The 23,570-nt window shown below is 41.2% G+C and overlaps 1 protein-coding gene across 1 annotated transcript in view; it reads left to right on the top strand.

Annotated features, from left to right (window-relative positions):
• The first annotated feature begins 3,905 nt into the window (after nt 1-3,905).
• LOC135076829 (peripheral plasma membrane protein CASK) overlaps nt 3,906-23,570 on the top strand; it is a 374,414-nt gene continuing 354,749 nt past the window's right edge. The window contains exon 1 of the mRNA XM_063971297.1: nt 3,906-3,966. Coding sequence (XP_063827367.1) covers nt 3,934-3,966 — 33 coding nt within the window. The 5' untranslated portion in view covers nt 3,906-3,933. The remainder of the gene's footprint in view (nt 3,967-23,570) is intronic.

The raw sequence follows: 23,570 nt of genomic DNA, 5'->3' as shown, positions 1-23,570 counted from the left end.
GTTTTGTTTATTTTGTATTGTAAAAAAATATTTTTTTTTACTGCACAAACAAATTATTTGTTTAATAAATTACTATTGTGTGATCCTTAATTTGTTGCTATGTACTTATTTTTTATCCCATCAATTTCCTGAACAATTTCCCATTCGATTCGACATCCAGACACAACCGAGCGAGCAGCTCGCTCGACGCTGAGTGTGGATTCACCGACTTTGCGGCGCGCTGGAGATCGTAATTTTTGTCCAACATAAAAAAATCCAAGAAGGAAATTGTAGGTCTGAATATGCTCTACAAGTTTGAATTCCACAATTTTTCATATTTATTAAGACCCAAAGAAAAAAAAGCAAAAAACAAAAATTGTGTCCAAAATTTTTGACTTTATCGATCGATATCTCGATAACGATGCATGATACGCTAAAAATGGTTCGGGCGTTATTGTAGAGCACAAAGAAAGCTACAAAAAGTGTCCTACAAAAATTTTCGAGTCTCATCGGATAGCCGAGTTATTGCCGAAAAACAAATTTTACCCCTTTTTTCAACATGGCGGCGAAAGCTCCTAGGAAAGCTTGGTCGACAATCTCAAGTTAAGCCTTTCTAGGTATCCCCTACAACATATTAAAAAATTAGAAGCGCAAATTCATTTTCTTTTTTGAATGTACGTAATGACTGGACTACACATGTTGTTTTCGGTTTGCACTGGGCGGGACTCTATATGTTTTCCAGTATTCTCACTGTCCAATATTACTGGCTTCTTCATAGTTGCTACCCTTAACTTACAATTCAATCGTACTGACCTACATTTTTGTCCGCAGCTGTGAACCTAGTGGCCGAGTCGCTGGATGACGTGGCGGTGCTGCAAGACGGGCCGCTGTTCATGGACCCCGATCTGTTCCATAGCGTCCTCGATGATTTGCAGCTGAGAGCCCTCTTAGAGGTAAGGATTATCACATCGCGTTATATTTGTTTTATTTTCTCTATTAGGAAAACATACAGCTTAAAGTATTCAAGCTTTAGTTCAAGTTTCGCATACATTGCCGGCACACCCTTAAGGTCATGCCTCGTATTATAAATAAATAAATAAATCTTTGGACAATTTCACACAGCGCCAGCTAGCCCCAAAGTAAGCAACTTAATGCTTGTGTTATGGGTGCTAGCTTAACGAATATACTACTTATATACTTTTTTTTTTTAAATACATAAATATTATACATAGTCACACCCAGACCCGTCACAGAAATTAAAATTCATCATTTCAATTTCTGCCCGGCCGGGAATCGAACCCGGGACCCTTCAGGTTCAGAATGTCCAATTCCCAAAATGTCCAACGGTTTCAAAGTGTCCAATTCCCAGAATGTCCAATTCCCAAAATGTCCAATTCCCGAAATGTCCAATTCCTGAAATGTCCAGTTCCCGAAACGTCCAATTCTCAAAATGTCCAATCTACTATTATGATGGGTTTGTTAAATAAGTCCTCATAGCCTTTCTTAAAAATGAATAATTAATATATTTATGTACGAATGCGTTTAGTTTTTGCAAAATCGGCATATAAACATAGAAAATTTGTATTATTTGCAAAAATTACGTAGAAAAAATTTGTAGCTACTGCACTTTATACTCGTACAAGTATGTATAGTTATTTATATTTTTTTCTATTGAGCTAAAAAGGAAAGAATAATTTGTAAATAAATAAATGAGTAATATGATTATTTAAATTTAAGTATGGTTATTTATTAAATATTTTTAAGAAAGCCTATGAGGACTTATCTAACAATCACATCATAATAGTAGATTGGACATTTTGGGAATTGGACGTTTCGGGAACTGGACATTTCAGGAATTGGACATTTCGGGAATTGGACATTTTGAGAATTGGACATTTTGGGAATTGGACATTCCGGGAATTGGACATTTTGAAACCGTTGGACATTTTGGGAATTGGACATTCTGAACCTGAAGGCCCGGGACCTCTCGGCATAGTAGTCCGTTCTGAACCACTACACCAAACGGCCGACGGTATTCTGCAGGGATGGCACCCGTAACCTTTGGCATAGTAGTCAAATCGGGCACTAAAGGTTCAGGCGGTCATCTAAGAGCCAAAGCACACGTTGCGATGCGGCGGCGGTGCGACACCGGAGCGCTATCGCTGCGTCATCTTACATAGAAATATCTGTGGCTCGGACACGAGCGGTGTGCGATACAGCGATATCTTTTCGGTGCAGCGTCCCAACGCCTTTGGCTCTCAGTTGCGAATGTAAAATGTGTATAAAAAGTAACACTTAATTGGTGTTATTATCATGGCTGTCTTCGTCCTAGGTGTACGACCGCATAGCCTGCACAGTGGTGGTGACAAGCGGCCGGGCGCCCGCTGCAGAAGGCCGCCAGCGCTGCCGGCAAGCGCTTGAAGCGGCCACGCGGCTGCGGCACTCGGGGCCCGGGCCCGCCGCCGCCTCGCCCGCCACCGCGTCCGCCATCCACGAGATGAGGAGGCTGCTCGCTCTGCCGCACATCAAGGTACGTCCGCTGTGACAGCGCTGCAGCGCTGCCGGCCAGCGCTTGAAGCGGCCACGCGGCTTGCCCGCCACCGCGTCCGCCATCCACGAGATGAGGAGGCTGCTCGCTCTGCCGCACATCAAGGTACGTCCGCTGTGACAGCGCTGCAGCGCTGCCGGCCAGCGCTTGAAGCGGCCACGCGGCTTGCCCGCCACCGCGTCCGCCATCCACGAGATGAGGAGGCTGCTCGCTCTGCCGCACATCAAGGTACGTCCGCTGTGACAGCGCTGCAGCGCTGCCGGCCAGCGCTTGAAGCGGCCACGCGGCTTGCCCGCCACCGCGTCCGCCATCCACGAGATGAGGAGGCTGCTCGCTCTGCCGCACATCAAGGTACGTCCGCTGTGACAGCGCTGCAGCGCTGCCGGCCAGCGCTTGAAGCGGCCACGCGGCTCGCCCGCCACCGCGTCCGCCATCCACGAGATGAGGAGGCTGCTCGCTCTGCCGCACATGAAGGTACGTCCGCTGTGACAGCGCTGCAGCGCTGCCGGCCAGCGCTTGAAGCGGCCACGCGGCTCGCCCGCCACCGCGTCCGCCATCCACGAGTCTGCCGCACATCAAGGTACGTCCGCTGTGACAGCGCTGCAGCGCTGCCGGCCAGCGCTTGAAGCGGCCACGCGGCTCGCCCGCCACCGCGTCCGCCATCCACGAGTCTGCCGCACATCAAGGTACGTCCGTGTGACAGCGCTGCAGCGCTGCCGGCCGTCCCGCCGCGTCGGCCCGCCTCCGCGTCTGCTATACACGAGATGAGGAGGCTGCTCGCTCTGCCGCACATCAAGGTACGTCCGCTGTGACAGCGCTGCAGCGCTGCCGGCCAGCGCTTGAAGCGGCCACGCGTCCCGCCGCGTCGGCCCGCCTCCGCGTCTGCTATACACGAGATGAGGAGGCTGCTCGCTCTGCCGCACATCAAGGTACGTCCGCTGTGACAGCGCTGCAGCGCTGCCGGCCAGCGCTTGAAGCGGCCACGCGTCCCGCCGCGTCGGCCCGCCACCGCGTCTGCTATACACGAGATGAGGAGGCTGCTCGCTCTGCCGCACATCAAGGTACGTCCGCTGTGACAGCGCTGCAGCGCTGCTGGCAAGCGCTTGAAGCGGCCACGCGTCCCGCCGCGTCGGCCCGCCACCGCGTCCGCCATCCACGAGATGAGGAGGCTGCTCGCTCTGCCGCACATCAAGGTACGTCCGCTGTGACAGCGCTGCAGCGCTGCCGGCCAGCGCTTGAAGCGGCCACGCGGCTCGCCCGCCACCGCGTCCGCCATCCACGAGATGAGGAGGCTGCTCGCTCTGCCGCACATCAAGGTACGTCCGCTGTGACAGCGCTGCAGCGCTGCCGGCCAGCGCTTGAAGCGGCCACGCGGCTCGCCCGCCACCGCGTCCGCCATCCACGAGATGAGGAGGCTGCTCGCTCTGCCGCACATCAAGGTACGTCCGCAGTGTGAGCGCTGCAGCGCTGCCGGCAAGCGCTTGAAGCTGCCACGCGGCTGCGGCACTCGGGGCCCGGGCCCGCTGCCGCCTCGCCCGCCACAGTGACGCCGCAGCTAAGTAACAGTGACGCAACAGCGACATAACAGTGACGCCGCAGCAACGTAACAGTTATGCAGTAGCGACGTAACAGTGATTCCGCAGCGATGTAACAAAAAAAATATGCAAAAGGGAAGCCACCGCGATGGACCGCGTAGTCCATCGATGCAGACAACCATCAGCACTCATAGTTGAGGCAGACTCCGAGATTGTAAGTGAAGCAGATCTCCGAAATATATCTGCTAAGGAGAACGATAGTAGATAAAATGTACAAGTTTAAAAAAATCGTCTTTAAAGTTGTATGAAAAAAAAAACAAAAAATTCATTTTTGAAAACATTGCCATGATTATATTCAAAACCACTCGTTATTTGTACTGGAAACGATTTTTTATCGTCATAACTTGTCTTTAACCTGTTCGAAGCGTTTCTCGCCCCTTTTACGCCTAAATATCTCGTTAGTTTTTGTATTCCCTAAACAAGATTCAAAGGTCCATAAAGGGAAATCCTTTTTTCCACATGCTCGAAAACGTTACTTTATTATTTATAAGTATTTACCCAACTTGGGGCGCGGTTACAGTTACAATATAATAAACTAGTCTGCGTTATATCCCTCAGGTGCCGTATACATTTATGAAGAGGTTATTACTAACATAGACATTAGACATCTAAAACGAAGTAAACAAATAACATTGGAATTTGGAACGCTTTCAGTTATTGTTGTTGATCTTGACACAAAAGTTTGCATAATGAGGATCATTTCGATTTTTAGCTGTGAATGCAGATTTATAGGGCTAAGAAATCCTTAATACACAGTCCAAACATTTTTGTTCTACGACAAAAATTGACGAAGTTATGGCCAAATTACTAAAAAAGTTCACTGACCGCCCGGCGCGGGGACGATGACGTCATTATATCCGATCCGAACGCTGCCGGCGTACTGCGTGGATAGAAAATATTGTTTTCTAGCCAAACTATCAGTTTTAGAGAAAACCTTGTAATGACATTTATTCATCAGAATAAAGTAAGCTATCGATAGGTAATTTTTAAAAATAGAAATTGTGAAAAATAACGCAAAAAATCCATACGCTCATACGATTCAATGGAACGCAGAGACGCGATTGGGGTCTCCGCGGTGGTATATTTGGCGATTTATTCAAATAAAGTGTTCATAAGTGTTGTTAGAGTCATATCTTCTTCCAAGTAAAATATAAAAATGTATAAGTATTAATTTATTTACTTCTAACAATAAGGTATAGCTGAGGCAGATTCACTCTCCCTAGGCTACAAGACATTGCTATGAAGATCATTTCGATGTACACGCAATACCTACCTGTTATTTAGTTTTTCTGAGTTAAACCTACGTACCTACCTATCTATTCGCCGTTCCCATGGGCGGGCCAGCTGCTGCAGAAAAGGACAGCTGCTTTCTCCTGGAAATCTATTTAATCTTAGCCTAGATGCTGGGTATGACTCCCCCGCCCCCCTCCTCTCCCCAGGTCATAAGCTGGGCATGACTTCCCCCTCGGCCAGAAGTTGGGTATGATTTACCCCCCCCCCCCTCCCCCCAGGCCCGAAACTGGGTATGACTTGACCCCTCCTTCTCCCCCCAGGCTTTATGGCCTGGCCATAAGCTGGATATGACTCCCCTTCGGCCAGAAGCTGGGTATGACACCCCCCCCCCTCCCCCCAGGCCAGAAGCTGGGTAAGGCTAGCCCCTCCCCCCAGCCCATAAGCATAAGCTGGGTATGACTCCCCCTCGGCCAGAAGCTGGGTATTACATACCCCCCCCCAGGCCAGAAACTGGGTATTTACTATTACTTATTCTGTGGTATTAGCATCATATTATGTATTATTATGTTCAATACAAACAATCATTAAGTTACACTCACCCCAACCGCGTCTCCGCATTGCATCGAATCCTATGAAAATGTGGTTTTTGGACATAGCGATACTTATTTTTCACAATTTTTATTTTTAAAAATTACTGGTCGATAGGTTACTTTATTTTGATGAATAAATGTTATAAAAAGTTTTTTTCTAAAACTGATAGTTTAGCTGGAAAAAAATATTTTCCATGCCAATAGTACGCCGGCTGCGCTCGATTCGGATATAATGACGTCACGCGGCCCTGCGTACGTTGACTTTTAGCGGCAAAAACGGCCTATGTTTATTACTTAATATCTTCGTAAGTAATGGTCCGATTTGGATAATTCAAAAAGATATATCTTTCTTATGTCTTAAAGATTAACGTAGATACTAGTTTTATTGAATTTTCTACAACAGTACTGATCCTCATTGTATGGCGCTCAATCGCATTCGTCATATAAGATTCTTTATATCTCGAATCACATCCAATTTCCCTTGCTTATGATACAAAAGCTATCCCACCGCACCCGATACTTTGAATTTATCACTTTGTTTTGCTAGCAATTTCCATAATCGGTACGTTTTGTGTCATTTGACGACGGAATGCCAACGGGCTGCGTTTATTCACCGAAGCGTAACCCTTACAAAACTTTTATTGGACCACACGTGCTGCGAATACGAAATGAGACAGGCACAGGGCCGTATTGGTTGGACAATTGGGTCCCAGTTGCCCAAAGTGACTGTTAATTTGGACCCTTTTTGCACTTTTATTAAAAAAGTTTCTGTATTTGATATTATAAATGACGTTTGTTAACAATATAGGGTAAAAAAATAAGTGAAATTAGGGCAAATCGATTATCCACATGTTACAAATTAAAGTGAATTCAGTCAGTCAGTATGGCCACTTAGAACTATAATTAAAATTTAAAGAAAATTATAGTTGAGTATCATCTAGTTTTGTAGATAGTAGGTCAATTTGAAAACTTATGTTTACTTTTCTCCTGCCTGTAGTTTCCTCCAATAAGTCAGTGCTACCCAATAGACCTAAACTGACCCTAGCTTCGGCCCTGTACTGGGCATGCTCAAACAAAATTCATTATCCATAACTCGTCCGTATAAACAAGCAAGATTTCTTCAAGTAAACAGTCTTGAAAATAACTGTCCACGCGTCTTAACTTACGAATATTGCGGGAGTAAAAACTTCACCTGAATAAAACATTTTTGTTTTTGAAACTTTTTACCTATGCTGTTTGAGATGAAAGTTCAAGATTACAAATATAATAGACTTTAATAGCCTGACACTAAGGTTTAAAACTAAAGAATATTATGTAAAATGCTTACTCCCTTGTACCGTCTGAAGCAAAAACAATTTCGCAAATCCGATAAACATGGCGATAAAAAGTTTGGGTACCTCTGCTGTAAATATTGAATCGCAAACAATCACGCGCTTGAATTTATGCTCAAGGGGCTCGAGTTTAATCTTGTGTAGGGTTACACGATAGATTATTATAAAACTTTTTTATATTTTGTAACCGATTTTCTGTAAAATATACCCTGAAGGCTTTGCCACACTGGATGGGTTCTGCGGGCAGCGCCCAGTTGAAACTGAACGTAGCTTGCATCATGTATGAAGAACATTGTCGTTCTATACAACATGTTAATGAAAAAGCGCAAAACCTGAAATTAGTTTGTTCGGAATCGAGAGTAGAATCGATTCCACTGATAAAAAATTAGGGTCAAATTTTAACCAAAAAAATATTTTAATTTTAATCGTTATTTAACTCTATTATCAGAGGTGAATGAACTACCTACGTTAACTACTAACCTACTCATAGGCGTGCATGCCTTGCAATGAGCGTGTAAAAGGTAAAATGCGTAAAAAGAGATCTCAAGTGCGCGGGGCGAAAACAAAAAGAGTGAATATCTTCGTAAATAATCCGCGAAAATTAATTTTAATAATTTACCTACATAATTCTTTTATAATAAAAATAAGTTGGGGTGTCTGAGGTTTTGCGCTTTTTCATTAACACGTTGCATACATTTCATATTGATGCGATCTGGCCGTGCGGCCACGCGCAAAGAACGCAAACCGCATGGTTAACACATTGACTTGTCACAACCGCTGACAGATTGTTTCGCCCGGACCGCAGACAGTTGCCCTGACCGACAATGTTCTTCATACGTTGCGGACTCAGTTCACTTTGACCTGACCGCTGCCCGCAGAACGCATTCAGTGTGGCATACCCTTCATTCCTTAATATCTATTGTTGAAAAGCAAATGAGTGCCGAAACTGCCCCACAAGTCGTATTAAAAGTTTTTTTATGGATTCTCTCCTCGTATCGCGGTAGTCTTTCGCGAAGTTTGTATCATCACATCACAGTTACGACGTGGCTAAGAAATAAGTAAGATAAAATAACGGTCATCATTCATAAAGACCAACTAGAAAGTACAACACACAGTTTCACATAGTAAAAGTGTTAACAGTGGGCCCACACTAAATTGATTCCCAAAATCGTTATCATCGAATACAAAATTGGAAATCTTGTCCATAACAAGACTCTTAGCGATAGAATGGTCCATTTTATTTTATAACTAGCTGACCCCGCGCACTCTGTTCCGCCTTAAAGGCAATAATTAAGCCATCGCAATTTTTCCTTATTTGCTCACCGTTTAGACCTACCCTGGACTACGACAAACATTTTAAAACCAAAATCAGCTCAATCGGCCCAGCCGTTCTCGAGTTTTAATCAGACTAACGAACAACAATTCATTTTTATTTATATAGATAGATAGAAGATAGATTATTGCGCCTTAACAAATGAAACAATAAAGTGATTACTTTTACCAAAATAATTTATTCCTATTTGTCAAAAAGTAAGTAGAAATTAGTTATAAATTCAGTTTTGGGCGCTACGCCCCAATACTATTTTCCAGCTTGAGGTATTTTCGAGGTATGGTGTAGTCAGCGTCAAATAGTTCATGACACCCAAAGTGGTAAAAAAGTTAACAACACATCCTTATTCCAATTGTAACAAAGGCGTGTGGCGAACTTTTTGACTACTTTGGGTGACACGAACTATTTGACGCTGACTTACATTTCTATTACAAAACCGCCCCTGTTACAACTAGGCAAGATGCCCTAGTATATTGGCTTGAAGTGCTGTCGTCCATACAGCACAATGAGCCTACTGTTTACAGCTCTACCATTCTGCTTCCCGATATCTACGCAAACTTGCACAACTTCTGTGAACTAGGTCACTGTGTCATTTTTTCCCCTAGTTACGTACCTTTCAATATAATATTCTCTTTGACGAGTATGCCCCGTTTTAATTTAAAGCTCTATAATTTTTCGTTCGAGTGAGCAGAGCTGATAATTCGGGGTTGTTATTTTTTAATTTTTTTGTATTTACTGTTGCCGGAGGGACCTGTTTTATAGACCCTCCGGGGTTATTTGCACGCCCGGAGAAAAAACGATACCTTTAAATGTTACCGTCATTTTTTACATTTTACCCAACCTTCAGAAAGATAGGTAATGTTTCTTTGAGGCTTCTAGCTAAAATAACTTGTGTGTACTAATCACAAGGACAAAAATGGGGTCTCAAAATTATTCAGAAGTATTTGTTTGAATGACTGTCAGTTTCTATAAGCGTGGACTACAGCTGCCTGTATGTGGAAAAAGGTGAATTTCCGAACACAAAGGCGTACCTCTGAAATGAGTTGGCTTTGACGTAACCCGCTTTATTATCCGAGATTATCCGAAAAGGCGTACGGTGTATAGTGACGTAATCATTGTCAAGGCGCACATTGCAACTTTAAAGCTGGTTAGCCACTAGTGAACTGTATCTGAAACTGTTAGATAGAGTGTACCTAAAGGTTGTAAAGTTCACTCCTGAAATTATCTTAAGTACCGACATTCAACAAAGCGATATTTGGTTTTAGAGAGCTGTCACTGTAATCATCCACATAGATTTAGGAGAATATTTGGCTCCTTTTTGATGTTCTTGGCTATTTTAACGACATTTATTTCTTCATAACTTGTAAGTTGTGTAGAACATTACCTCCACTAGTATTTCTAAATACAGCGCATTTCCATGCTTTTCTCGTACGATTCGTTATTTGACCCACCCTAGTACCTACACGATGCGAGCGTTTTTTGTTTCCCTACATAAACCATCCTAGGCTCGCCACGATCCGCTCGTAACGTTCGGAATAGGCTTTCGAACACGTACTCGATATGGTAACAGCTCGCTAGTGAGCTTTAAAACAGGTTCGTCAATATGCGATGGCTTGTACCAAAACCTATACTGGAAAATTTAATATCGCTCCCTATGAAAATCATAGACAGGTCGGCATGCGCTTGTAAAACTTATACGTTACACGCCCTTATATCTTCATTTGCATGTTTTTGGATGGCTGGATAGGGTAGGTGTATAAATAAAGTATATTTTGTGGGTACAGGGCTATACAGGGTCTTCGTACTATGTGGGTTTGAAATGGTAATAATATCATATCATATTTTCGATCGTATTAAAATCGTTTTCAGCGATATAAGTTGCCTCTAACTAGCAAAGTAATTTAAAGATATGTGGTGTGATTTATTTATATGTCACCCACATATAAATGTTTGAAACTAAACTAATTCGATACAGTTTTAAAAACAGAAAAGTTTAACATAGATTTTATGTAAATGTATCCTAAAGAGCGCTATTCGAGCACAAATAGCGTCTCAAGATTATAAATACGATGAATTTAGATTCATGTAAGCTTCAGCATACATCAAATTCATTACCATTCACGTAAGCCGCCCTCAAATATAAACTAAGCGCGCCGAAACTTGAATGTTTACAGATCGGTCACGCGCTTCGGTCAGCCGTTTCTGGACGAAATACAGTCCACACAGTGGCGGATTAACGTATAAGCACTACAAGCACGTGCTTGGGGCCCCTGTTCTCCAGGGGCCTCCATCCTCTGCTGGCGTTTCATTTCATACCTACACTTAGGGTTCTTCTTCTTTCTTTCTTTTCAGCCAAATGACGTCCACTGCTGGACAAAGGCCTCCCCCAAGGTTTTCCACAATGAACGGTCCTGCGCTGCCCGCATCCAGGCTCTTCCCGCGACCTTTACCAGATCGTCGGTCCACCTAGTAGGAGGCCTGCCCACGCTACGTCTTCCAGCCCGTGGTCGCCACTCAAGAACATTCCTGCCCCAACGGCCATCGTCTCTACGAGCTATGTGCCCCGCCCACTGCCACTTGATTTTAGCAATTCTGCGAGCTATGTCGGTTACTTTGGTTCTCCTGCGGATCTCCTCATTTCTGATTCGATCACGCAGGGAAACTCCGAGCATAGCCCGCTCCATCGCCCTTTGGGTGACCTTGAGCCTTCTTATGAGGCCCATAGTAAGCGACCACGTCTCAGATCCGTATACCATCACTGGCAACACACATTGGTCAAATACTTTCGACTTGAGACACTGCGGTATTTCGGACGTGAGTATATGACGAAGCTTCCCGAACGCTGCCCATCCGTTGGATTCGACGATTGACCTCTTTCTCGAAGTTGGACCTACCTAACTGGACTGTTTGTCCCAGGTATACATAATTGTCAACAACTTCGAGTGTAGAGTCTCCAACCTTCAGAGGAGTGGGTGCAACACGGACATTAGACATGATTTTTGTCTTGGCCATGTTCATTCTGAGGCCCACTTGTTGAGAGGCTCTACTGAGGCCATCGAGCATTGTGCCTAGATCCTCCAAGGTCTCAGCCATGACTACGATATCGTCCGCGAATCGAAGGTGGGTGATGTACTCGCCGTTGATATTTATGCCAAATCCGTTCCAGTCCAGAAGCTTGAAGACATCTTCCAGGGCGGTGGTAAACAGTTTTGGAGATATGACGTCTCCCTGTCTTACCCCTCGCTGCAACTGGATAGGTTTCGAGTCCCGATCCTGGAGGCGGACCGACATTGTGGCGTTTTTGTACAAACCCCTCAACACTTCGATATATCGATAGTCAATTTGGCACCTTTGGAGAGACTGTAGCACTGCCCAGGTCTCGACCGAATCGAAGGCTTTCTCATAATCCACAAACGCCAGGCAAAGTGGTTGATTATACTCCTCGGTCTTCGTATAATCTGCCTTAGCGTATGTATGTGGTCTATGGTACTAAAGCCTTTTCAGAAACCGGCTTGTTCGGGAGGCTGAAAGTCGTCGAGCCTGCGAGCGAGACGATTCGTAATGACTCTTGAAAACAGCTTGTATACATGGCTCAGAAGTGAGATGGGTCTATAATTCTTCAACAAGGTTTTGTCACCTTTTTTGAAGAAAAGTACCACCACACTTCTGTGCCATGTCGTAGGCGTTTTTCCTTCGAGGATGACGGAATTGAACAGCTTCTGAAGAGCCCTTAGTACCGGCGTTCCGCCTGCCTTCAAAAGCTCAGCCGTGATTCCATCATCACCCGGTGCCTTGTTCTTCAGCTGTTTGAGAGCCATTCTAATCTCGTACAGACTGACGTCCGGGATATCTTCGGTATAGTGTCGGGTCAGTCTCGCTCTTGGGTCTTCGGCTAGATTTGTGACAGGTGCGCGTGCACTCGTGTATAATTGTCCGTAGAACTTCTCAACCTCTTCCAATATCTCCGGCCCCGACGAAATGGCTCTGCCATCCTCTGTCTTCAGCTTGGTCAGTTGACTTTGGCCAACAGACATATCTCTTGCGAACACTTTAGAGCCCTTGTTTCGCTCAATCGCCTCTTTAATACGGTCTGTATTAAATTGGCGTAGGTGTTAAGGCGCCGATACTGAGCAGCATCTTCAGAGGACTGCAAAACCAAGTTCCGTCTCTCTTCCATGAGTTGATTGGTGAGGTCAGAGATCTTTTTGGTTCCTTTTGAACGACGGGTTTTAAAAAACTTAGACCCAGTCGTTTGGACAATTTCCACGAACCTGTCATTGTATTCGTCCACATTTTCGCAGTCTCCTAGGCATTCGAAACGATTTTGCAACTCGAGCTGAAAGCTTTCGGGGTTTTGGAGTTGGATGGGCGCTGGGCGGAGCGTAGACTTCATCAGTCGACATCTCTCGAGCTTGGGTCTGATATTCAATGTGCCTCTTACCATTCGGTGATCGCTTCCTGTTTTGACCTTAGGGTTGCCAGGTCCAAAATCACAAAAGCCGGACTTTGTGCTTCATTTGGCCGGATATTTTACCCTAAAAGCCGGACATGTGCCGGAGGGGGAGAGGGGGTGCAATTAGTGTCAGCTCATGAGTGAGTTGCTCACCAACATCCTGATATGATCCTTCATATGATTCTGTGGCTCGACTTTCGCCTGGCGCGGCAACCAAATAAAAAGCCTAACAAAAGCCGGACAGGCCGGACAAGTCCCTAAAAAGCCAAACATATCCGGCTAAAGCCGGACGCCTGGCAACCCTACCTACACTAGCTGCGCCCGCGAATTTGTCCGCGTAGAAGCCGAAATATTCTCATAGGATTTATAAATGGTTTTTTAAAATGTAACAAACAAACGAACTCTTCAGCTTTATAATATTAGTATAGATTTTATCGAGATTCATCCACAATATTTCTATTTTGATGAACTTTCATTTTATACTTTCTACCTTCCATTCCATTCCTTCCATGTCCATTTAAGCAATAGAGGGCCTACACAGGCTCTGTGCTTAAGGCCTCGGATACTCTTAATCCGCCACTGAGTCCACACCATATTAAATACACATTTTTGTTGTAAAATAGTATCTATTCCGACCCCATAAGATGCCAGAGTGTTTAGTTTTACCCTAAATCGGTTCGCCTCGAACTCACCAGTACTTGGTGGCGCTTATAAAGTGCTAAGACGTGTTTGCAGATGACGGAGTAGGTATTTTGTATTCCGAACCATGCTATGGCATCGGCACCCAGATCTCTGAGATGTGTTCCCGGAATTTCTTTGCGTTATTACAATTCTTTGGGTATCGGAGTCGATGGTCGATTTTCTATCAGTGAGTTTACTGTTTACTTAAAGAGAGATATTGCTGAAATAATTAAATAAGTACTACTTTGGTTTTCATTTCGCCGTAAGATTAATTTATAGGTCCTTCAAATAGAGTTCCTAGCGATAAGACTGCCTAAATGTGCCGTTTTAATTTTGCATTTCTTATATTTGTCAGTTTTGTTTGGTATGAAAAGAAATAGAAAGAATCTGTTTATCATTTGTAGAGAAGGGTCAAACTGAAAATATTTCATTTTATGAAACTAGCTGTCTAAAATACATTTGAAACAAAAGCACACATGATAAGGGTTGCCACTCCAATATGTTGTTATTGCGAATTGCACTTGTTAACAGTAATTCATCCTCGTGAAGTAAGCAAAGTGTCAACCCTCATCGCCTAATGAATGGGCTCAGTGCGACGCCCCTATTACATATTATTAGATGTCAGCTTGTGTACCTCACTTGTAGCACTAGCAACAGCGATGTAAAATGAGTCTTATCTCTCACAAGCTAAGGTAAATAGTGCAGCACACAAATGCTCGGAATCTATTCGTATTATCTATCAAGGATGGCTGGTCGCTGCCTTTGTATGAATTTTGATATGATTTGAAATGTATGTTCGTGTTACGTGGGTAGGTTGTGAATTCAATCGTATTATTTGAGGTCTTCGGTCTTCTAAAGGTTAGTGTACATTTTAGTTATTGGACTATAGATTGTGTTACAAAAAATATTTGACGGTTTTTAATGGGCTGTAGTCTTTCTGCTTGCATTAAAATATGTACGTGTTTCGTTTAAGTCGTTTTACAAATACATTTTCCCATTTTACTGAAATTTTTCCCGTAAATTCCTTTTTCCTTTTTAAAGTCTCCGTCTCTAAAGGATTATCATCTATATTAAATATGACATAAGGGCACAAAATATAACAGAAGGTAAACTCCATACTAAGCGCGCTCGAGCCACGCACACATAGACACCGCTCACGTACGCGTTATCAAGACTGTCTTGGACGAATGCGAGGCGCGACTGCGTTCGCTTGAGTGACGCTGCTCACGCGTTCGTAAAATTATTTTGTTTATGCGAAAATTAGTGAACAACAAAAAAGGGGTATTATAACATTTGTTAAGTAGACGGTTGCTTTAACTCAACATTAAAAACTAAATTTTCGTTTTTGAAACTAACAGTTGATTCCGGGAGGTAAGTAAGGTATTTATTTGTATTTCAATAGTTCGTATAACGTTGACAAATTGAAAGCCAACTCAATTATTAGGAATATCGAATTGTTTTAGAGAGGATTTAGGAATTATTGGATAATAGTGTCAACCACTCAACTAAATACTACTTCTTTCTCGTGTATTTGTTTGCAAACTATTACTATAATAACGTACTAAATATAACTGCATAAGTATACGTGGATATCTGTTATTGTCTCTCTTCCATAATATTAAGAGTAACATTTTTCTATCACAACGAAATAAACGCAACACATGACAAGACAACCCTAGCGCGACGGCCGAGCGTGCGAGCGAGAGAGGTATGCAAAGCGAGGTACATACATGAGTTTACCTTCTGTTATATTTTGTGATAAGGGTCAGTCAAATGATATTGTCCAGCAGTTGCCAAGCCCGACGTCGTTTTTCGCGGCACAATAGGTACGCGAAAAGGAATAAAACCATTGAAATCTCAGTTGAATTCTCGCTAAGCTGACTGCAAAGGGAATCCTGTAACAATATGAAGTATTATTTTTCATATTTTTCCTAGACGTATAATTGCGATTCTGCAAGAGTTACACTACATCGAGATTGGCACCGTAATGTGTTGCTGTCTACTTATAAAAATGTAAAATGATTCAAGTCATCAAATATTCATTATAATAAAGGGTACTGAAGCCGTTGCCTAGACAGTTCGTTTATGTAGACAGGCAGATATTTTCTACTTCTAATGTTTCTCTACTTTAGGCACCCCGCTTGATTCATATTCAATTGCACACAATTATCGGTCTCTCGTTATCACTGAATACTTTATCTGCAATCATCGATAAACACTAAAACGGGCGTCTAATGGCTTCTGAATGACACGGGGTCCATTACTCCGTCTGGCACAGACGTTTATTGCCTGACGAATGGCGAGAAACCTAAAAGAAAGTTTGTCTCAGACGGTGTTAAGTTCTTGGGGAATTCTGAGGGATGTACAGACGACGGCGTGTCAAGCGAAACAGTGGTATTTTATGCAGTTGTAATAGAGATGAATTTTCAACAAAAATGTATACTAGAGTCTGTGTGCTGTCGACTGTACAGTTTTCCAAGTAACAGGGTGCATAGATGCAAAAGTGCGGTATGGAAGTTCGCTTGAAAGAGTTGTTCGTTGTGTACTTACTTGTTGGAGTTTTGTCTTTTTATTTTCGCGCCTTGCTTAGTTTCTTGAAGTTTCTGCGACAAAAAATGTAGGTACAGTATTTTTGCAATTTAATATTTAATAAAACTCTTAAACATTTACAAGCATCAGAGAAATGCATCAGAGAAATTCTCGTACTGGGAAAATATATCGCTAGGAAGATTATTCGTCGATGTGATCCACCTGAAAACAAACTTAGCGTTCCAACAATGCATTATTTTTACGATCTCTGATACATTGGTCATAGGTTAGATTTTTTCAGCTTCAGTCGTAATCAGTGATAGCCGCTAGTTTTACATATTTCAAGATGGATCACTGATTTTCCCTAATGAAATCTACAGCTCATTTTCTAAAGACACCGCACGCCTCTGATCCTCATTCCAACCTCCGCACGAGTGAATTATCACGCGCTAATACCACGGTAATATTATCATACAGTATTGTAACTTCATATAAACGGACGAAATGCAAGCTTTCCTTCGAAATTCAAATCTCGGTATGCGCTCGACATGCAAAACTCGGGGGTGTCGCGAATGTGCCACAGTAATAAACGGACGATGTGACAGTAAGCGCTCTTTTTTTATAAAAATAATTACAAGTACCTATTTATTACAGTGTTAGGTAAATGGGTTTATAAGCCGACACTAGCCCATGTTAACATATGCATAATTATAAATAGTATGGTGAAGTCAGTGATAACATCATTTAACTTTTTAAAATTTTCATACATAAATAAAATTTATAAAATCAGATTTGTATGAAAATTAAAATGATTAAAATGATGATATCAATTTTCTGACTTCACCATATCATTTATATGCACATGTTAACATGGGCTAATGTCGACTTATAAACCCATTTACCTAACACCCTGTATAAATAGGTTCTTGTAATTATTTTTATAAAAAAAGAGCGCTTACTGTTTAAAAACAAGCATTTTGTACTCCTCAGTCGAGGCGCATACATTTTACGGTCGCAAATTTATAAGTATTTGTTACTAAATCTTAACACAAATATATTTTTTTAATTAAATCTACTAATCACAAAACAACATGCATTTTTATCCTATTTCATTCACGAAGTATTTTGTTTGTCAAAATAAAATTAAAAATTACAATCACAAAATACACTCACAAAACTAGATAGAAATTCTAAGTAGGCAGATGTAATGAAAATAGGGTCTGCAGGTGGACAGCCCTATCGCATGTTGCCATACCGTGACGTACCGCGCGGCTGTTGACATTTATTTCAAAAATATGGCCGAGTTGGAATACTGTATAGATAGTATTACCGTGCTAATACTTCTTCTCACCTTGACATTTAAAACCCAACGGTAAAATGCAAAAGACAGAAAAAAGCTGGGTCTGAGTCTGAAAAAGGCGACAGAAAGCGCTTTTCGTGTGACACCTGCTATGCAGCGATGCATGGGATGCAAGCTGCTGCATGTAGTGCGGAAGTTTGGTTCAGGTCTCTGACTTTTCTTTACTGGATTTTAGGCGAAAAATGCTGTCATTTTGACGTGAAGGTCACGATAAACTGCACGTAGACAAAATGTTGAATTCTCAAGTGAAATAGAGTGGGTCGCATATCCTAAGACTGCATTGCAACTCGAGTGCGGAAGTCCGCTTCGGCGCCTAGTTCGCCGCAGTTCTGTCCTTTTATATTCCGTTTTGTTCTCAGTTTTAAACCGTAAGTTTGGGCGAGAACAACTGCGGTCTCTGAGGTCGAGTAGGCGGCGAGTTGATTTATATTATAGTTCTAAAGTTGAAATATATTTCAACGATTCTGGACAAAGGTTTCGGTAGAGTACAATGACGATACCTAATATTTGTTCATTTAGAGGCTTTTCATTGAGATGTTATAATTGGACCTGAAAATTACGTGCTACTTACTCGTAGTAATAAAACAAAATAATTAATACCTACTTAAACTTATGAAATTAGTTTCAACTATAAAAATTTTAACGAGGCCTCCAAAATTGTGGACGCTCCAAAACTTGGTGGTATTAAATTAAAAAGTTCCCGGAAAAAAGTGACGTCGTTTATTTTAGTCGACGATAGGGTTTTTTTCGCGGGATTAGCGCTTAATCCAAAAGGGAGGGCATTAATCATGCCCTAATGACTCCAACTCGGCATTTTAAGGCGTGTGCCAAAAGCAGATAATGCGGTCCCTGGCTAATGCAGTTTGATTATGACTTGGAGTGTCGTTTGAAGATGCTGGTGGAGATTTGACTTTTTCTTCTGACGGGAAGAACACCCACTATCTATAGGTCTAGTGAAAACTTTTTTTTTAAAGATTATTATCAATTTGTATTGCCCAAATTACTAATAGTCCCATTAGCCCCTCGTGTTAAGCTGAATAAGCTTGTGTTACGAGTGGGCTCACCACAATAGTTGAGCGGTGGTGGGATTCGAACCCGGCTATGGTATATTTTGACTATAAATCTAGATTCAGACGCCATTTCATAATATTCTGGTCTTAGATTTGCATGAAAGCAGTCTAAGCAAAAAGAGAAATCACCTTCGTAATTGTAAAAGTTTTTTCATTCATTCTTATCTATTTTTTCAGTCCATTTCATTATCATTTTGACTCTTAAACCCTTAAACGGATGACCTTATGAATCTGTTATTTTTACCTTTTTCTTACAAACTTTTGCCACGAAAAATGTCTTCTTTTGGTCTTGCTTCAATCCTGTTAGCCTAGGCGCAGACCACCGACTTTTAATTGGACGATAGTTGTGCCCGATTTTAATTTGTATGAAGAATCGGCCGATACGAAATCGGTGTAATGTGCGCACTTTCATACATCTCCATACTGATCAACAGCCCGACTCAACTATACTGAAAAAAATGTTTAGTTACTGCTTGCTTACACAACAAAAGTGACTACCGAACACTTTGGCTATGAGGAACAAAATGTTGTGTAAATTAAATAAATAATTCTGTAGTGAGCTAGACTTAGTTTGGTTATAGTTAACACTTAGTTCGGTGGTCACTTTTGTTTAGTAAGCAGTAACCAAACATTTTTTTCAGTGTATCGGCCAACTAAAAGTCGGTGGTCTGCGCCTAGACTTAGTTTAAAACTAAATCCATATCTATCTGTATCTATGCTAGGCTATAACGAATCTTTGTTCCAACAAGACCTGTTTTCACTAGATAATGGAATTGTTCGTGTAATTTAATGCAGTCTATTCAAATGTCGGGACTGATCAAAGAGATTTTTCCGCCTTTAATACAAAGTTGGCGACCGAGTTCGTGGGCGGTGCGGTAATCTACATGAAAATAAAACTTTTTTTATTCAAAATTACAGTCACTGCTAAATTATATTTCGAAGACTTCAAAAAGTTATGTCTATCTCGTGATTACTTGGTATCTGTGCATAGTTTTGTCATGATTAACACCCGTATTCACAAACGATACTAGCTTAAGTGAAGCAGAAAATCGAACGCACAGTGTTGAATAGAGCTCGATTGGTTCGTGGGTGACCCTGTGCGTCCACGCGCACTGTGAGACCTCATAGTAATATTTATGAATACGGGTGTTAGACTGACACAAAATCGGATTTTTTTTAATATGAGACTTGACTTTTCATGAGAGTATAAAAATATTTTAAGTTCATAACTTGCGTATCACGTAGTACTTTCATCATTTTCAAAAGTTTTCCAGCTCAATATAATGAAATGGGTTTCGATTCTCCAGTTTCAATAGATCTATAGATAAAACCTTCTCGATCCAATCCAGAATTATTGCGTTTCTCTTCAAGTTCCGGCTTCATCTATTCGATAATATAGCTTCTATTATATTATAGATAGCGTCTAGATTTGAAGAGAAACTGCCGTCCTTCTAATTGTTTTAGTCGACCAAAATCAATTAAATTGGAATAGCTATCGGGTATTGTCCGCAGAATATTAATTTGAACATGCACTTCGATATGTAAAGCTATTGTGCGAAAATAACTTAGGGCGTTAATGTAATCGAAAAAAAAAACACTTGCGAATTCAATTTTCGGACCGGCAAATAAAGGAGTTAAATATACCATACGATTTCATAATCTACTTCAACGATGCCTGCAATGTTATAAACTAATTCGTTTTTGGATGAAAGCATCAGTTCTTAGCTACATCAACGAATATCATCATCATCATTTCAGCCACAGGACGTCCACAGCTGAACATAGGCCTCCCACAATGACTTCCACGTCAAATTACATTCAATTTATGTATTTCCCACCGACAAATGACAAACGACATAAAGCCGTACAATGTGGCATTTTGACAAATGTAAGGCTTGGTTGCACCATCTTACTTTAACTTTGACAAACGTCAAAAATCTGTCAAACTTAGAGATGGGTTTGTAGCCAGCTAGTTTGGATAATAACTGATTATTATCTATTAATAGCCATTACTAGCCATCCATTGGCTAGTAACCCTGCTATTAATAGTTTCTTACGTTTTTTCTTCCACCTTTAAAATCAAATCAATATTAAAATCAAATATTACTCAAAGAAACAAAAAAGAACTAAAATATTAAAAAACAACAATGTAATTTATATAAACGACATTGTAGTTAAAAATGAATCTAAATATATAAAAGGAGAAACTAACTGACTTAGTGACAGATCAACGCACAGCCTAAACGGCTGAACGTAGGCACTTGAAATTTGGAAGGGACGTAGCTTATATACCGTAGAGGTGCACTAATAAAGGAATTACCGAAATTCCCAAGGGAACGGGAATTAGCGGGAAAATCCTTTTGTGTGAAAAATCTAAACCGCTTAAGTTAGACGCTTAAAATTTGGCATGTAGGTACATTAGTAAACTTAAAGCTTAGTTACAACAAGGAATTCCCGAAATTCCCACGGTAACAGGAATTAGCTGGAAAATCCTTTTGTATGAAAAAAGTAAACCGCTTAAGTTAGACGCTTGAAATTTGTCATGTAGGTACCTTAGTAAACTGAAAGCTTAGTTACAACAAGGAATTTCCGAAATTCCCTCGGGAACGGGAATTAGCGGGAAAATCCTTTTGTATGAAAAAAGTAAACCGCTTAAGTTAGACGCTTGAAATTTGTCATGTAGGTACCTTAGTAAACTGAAAGCTTAGTTACAACAAATAATTCCCGAAATTCCCACGGGAACGGGAATTAGCGGGAAAATCCTTTTGTATGAAAAATCTAAACCGCTTAAGTTAGACGCTTGAAATTTGGCATGCAGGTACCTTAATAAACTTAAAGCTTAGTTACAACAGGATTTTCCAAAATTCCCACGGGAACGGGAGTTAATATATAAATACACAAAATACCCAGAAAATGTCAATAAATAATAAAAACTCAGATATTTTTTTTACTTTTTTTGTCGATAAAAATAGGTTTAGTAGTTCCGCCTATTTTAAATATCCTGTTGTAACTAAGCTTCAAGTTTTACTAAGGTACTTGCATGCCAAATTTCAAGCGTCTAACTTAGGCGGGTTAGATTTTTCATACAAAAGGATTTTCCTGATAATTCCCGTTCCCGTGGGAATTTTGGGAATTCCTTGTTGTAACTAAGCTTTCAGTTTACTAAGGTACCTACATGCCAAATTTCAAGCGTCTATCTTAAGCGGTTTAGATTTTTTCATGCAAATGTTTTTTCCCGCTGATTCCCGTTCCCGTTGGAATTTTGCAATATCCTGTTGTAATTAAGCTTTAAGTTTACTAAGGTACTTGCATGCCAAATTTCAAGCGTCTAACTTAGGCGGGTTAGATTTTTCATACCAAAGGATTTTCCCGTAAATTCCCGTTCCCGTTAGAATTTCGGGAATTCCTTACTTAGTGCACCTCTACGGTACCGAAGCTACGTCCCTTCTAAATTTCAAGTGCATACGTTTAGCCGTTTAGGCTGTGTGTTGATATGTCACTAAGTCAGTCAGTTTCTCCTTTTTTATATTTAGACTAGCGGCCGCCCGCGACTTTGTACGCGTGGATCCCGTTTTACCCCCTACATCTATCTTACGCTGTTTAGATTTTTTCATAGAAATGTTTTTTCCCGCTAACTCCCGTTCCCGTGGGAATTTTGCAATATCCTCTTGTAACTAAGCTTTGAGTTTACTAAGGTACCTGCATGCCAAATTTCAAGCGTCTATCTTACGTGGTTTAGATTTTTTCATACAAATGTTTTTTCCCGCTAACTCCCGTTCCCGTGAGAATTTTGCAATATTCTCTTGTAACTAAGCTTTGACTTTACTAAGGTACCTGCATGCCAAATTTCAAGCATCTATCTTACGTGGTTCAGATTTTTTCATACAAATGTTTTTTTCCCACTAACTCCCGTTCCCGTGGGAATTTTGCAATATCCTTTTGTAACTAAGCTTTAAGTTTACTAAGGTACCTGCATGCCAAATATCAAGCGTCTATCTTAAGCGGTTTAGATTTTTCATACAAAAGGATTTTCCCGCTATTTCCCGTGCCCGTGGGAATTTCGGGTATTCCTTTCTTAATGCACTTCTACGTTACCTAAGCTACGTCCCTTCCAAATTTCTAGTGCTAAATTTGTAAACTATGAAGGGATATGTTTAATCATTAGTATAACATTAATAGCAGGGTTACCATCTGAAATCGGCTATTATTGGCTATTAATGGCTAATAACTGCTTTTAATTCGTTATTAGCCAATTGCTATTAATCGGATTATTAGCACTTACCCATCTCTAGTCAAACTCCATACAAAAAACACCGGTTATCGTCATAGTTACGGTCAAAGTTTGGAGGTGCAACTCAGCCTAAGAGGTGTGATTTTGTTACAAAGTTTTTGTTCCAAAACAGCTCATCAAACTTAACAGTTTTACTGTAACTTAGCGCTTATTACAACTTCATAAGATCTACAGTGTTAAGCTTGACGTGCCTTTGTCTGTACATTTATTGTGTTTGAACAAATATAAATCGTGTTTAATGTTGCCTCGGCTCAGTTAAATGGGGCAAAAATAACGTACCAACTTTCACCCCTTAACAAACAGCCTTGGGAAATCATGCATATAACAACCTGTTTATATGGAAAACATTGTTAAAAAAAGTTTCTTTTTTCTTTATGTTTTCTTTTTGGCTTATCGGTAATAAGCTGTCCGGTTTTTTAAAAACTTAACCGTTTACAGATAAAGGGTCAGAATCTCGATCATATGCAACATTTAGCATATTTATGATTGTAATTTTGTTGTTTATGTTAATGTAATGATTTATTATTATTAGCTAGCTAGTAAACTCTGATATCCAAATCAAATCAAATCAAATATATTT

The sequence above is a fragment of the Ostrinia nubilalis genome, chromosome 12, assembly GCF_963855985.1.
Source record: "Ostrinia nubilalis chromosome 12, ilOstNubi1.1, whole genome shotgun sequence".
NCBI classification, from domain to species: domain Eukaryota; kingdom Metazoa; phylum Arthropoda; class Insecta; order Lepidoptera; family Crambidae; genus Ostrinia; species Ostrinia nubilalis.
This window is presented reverse-complemented; position numbering and strand designations above follow the sequence as displayed.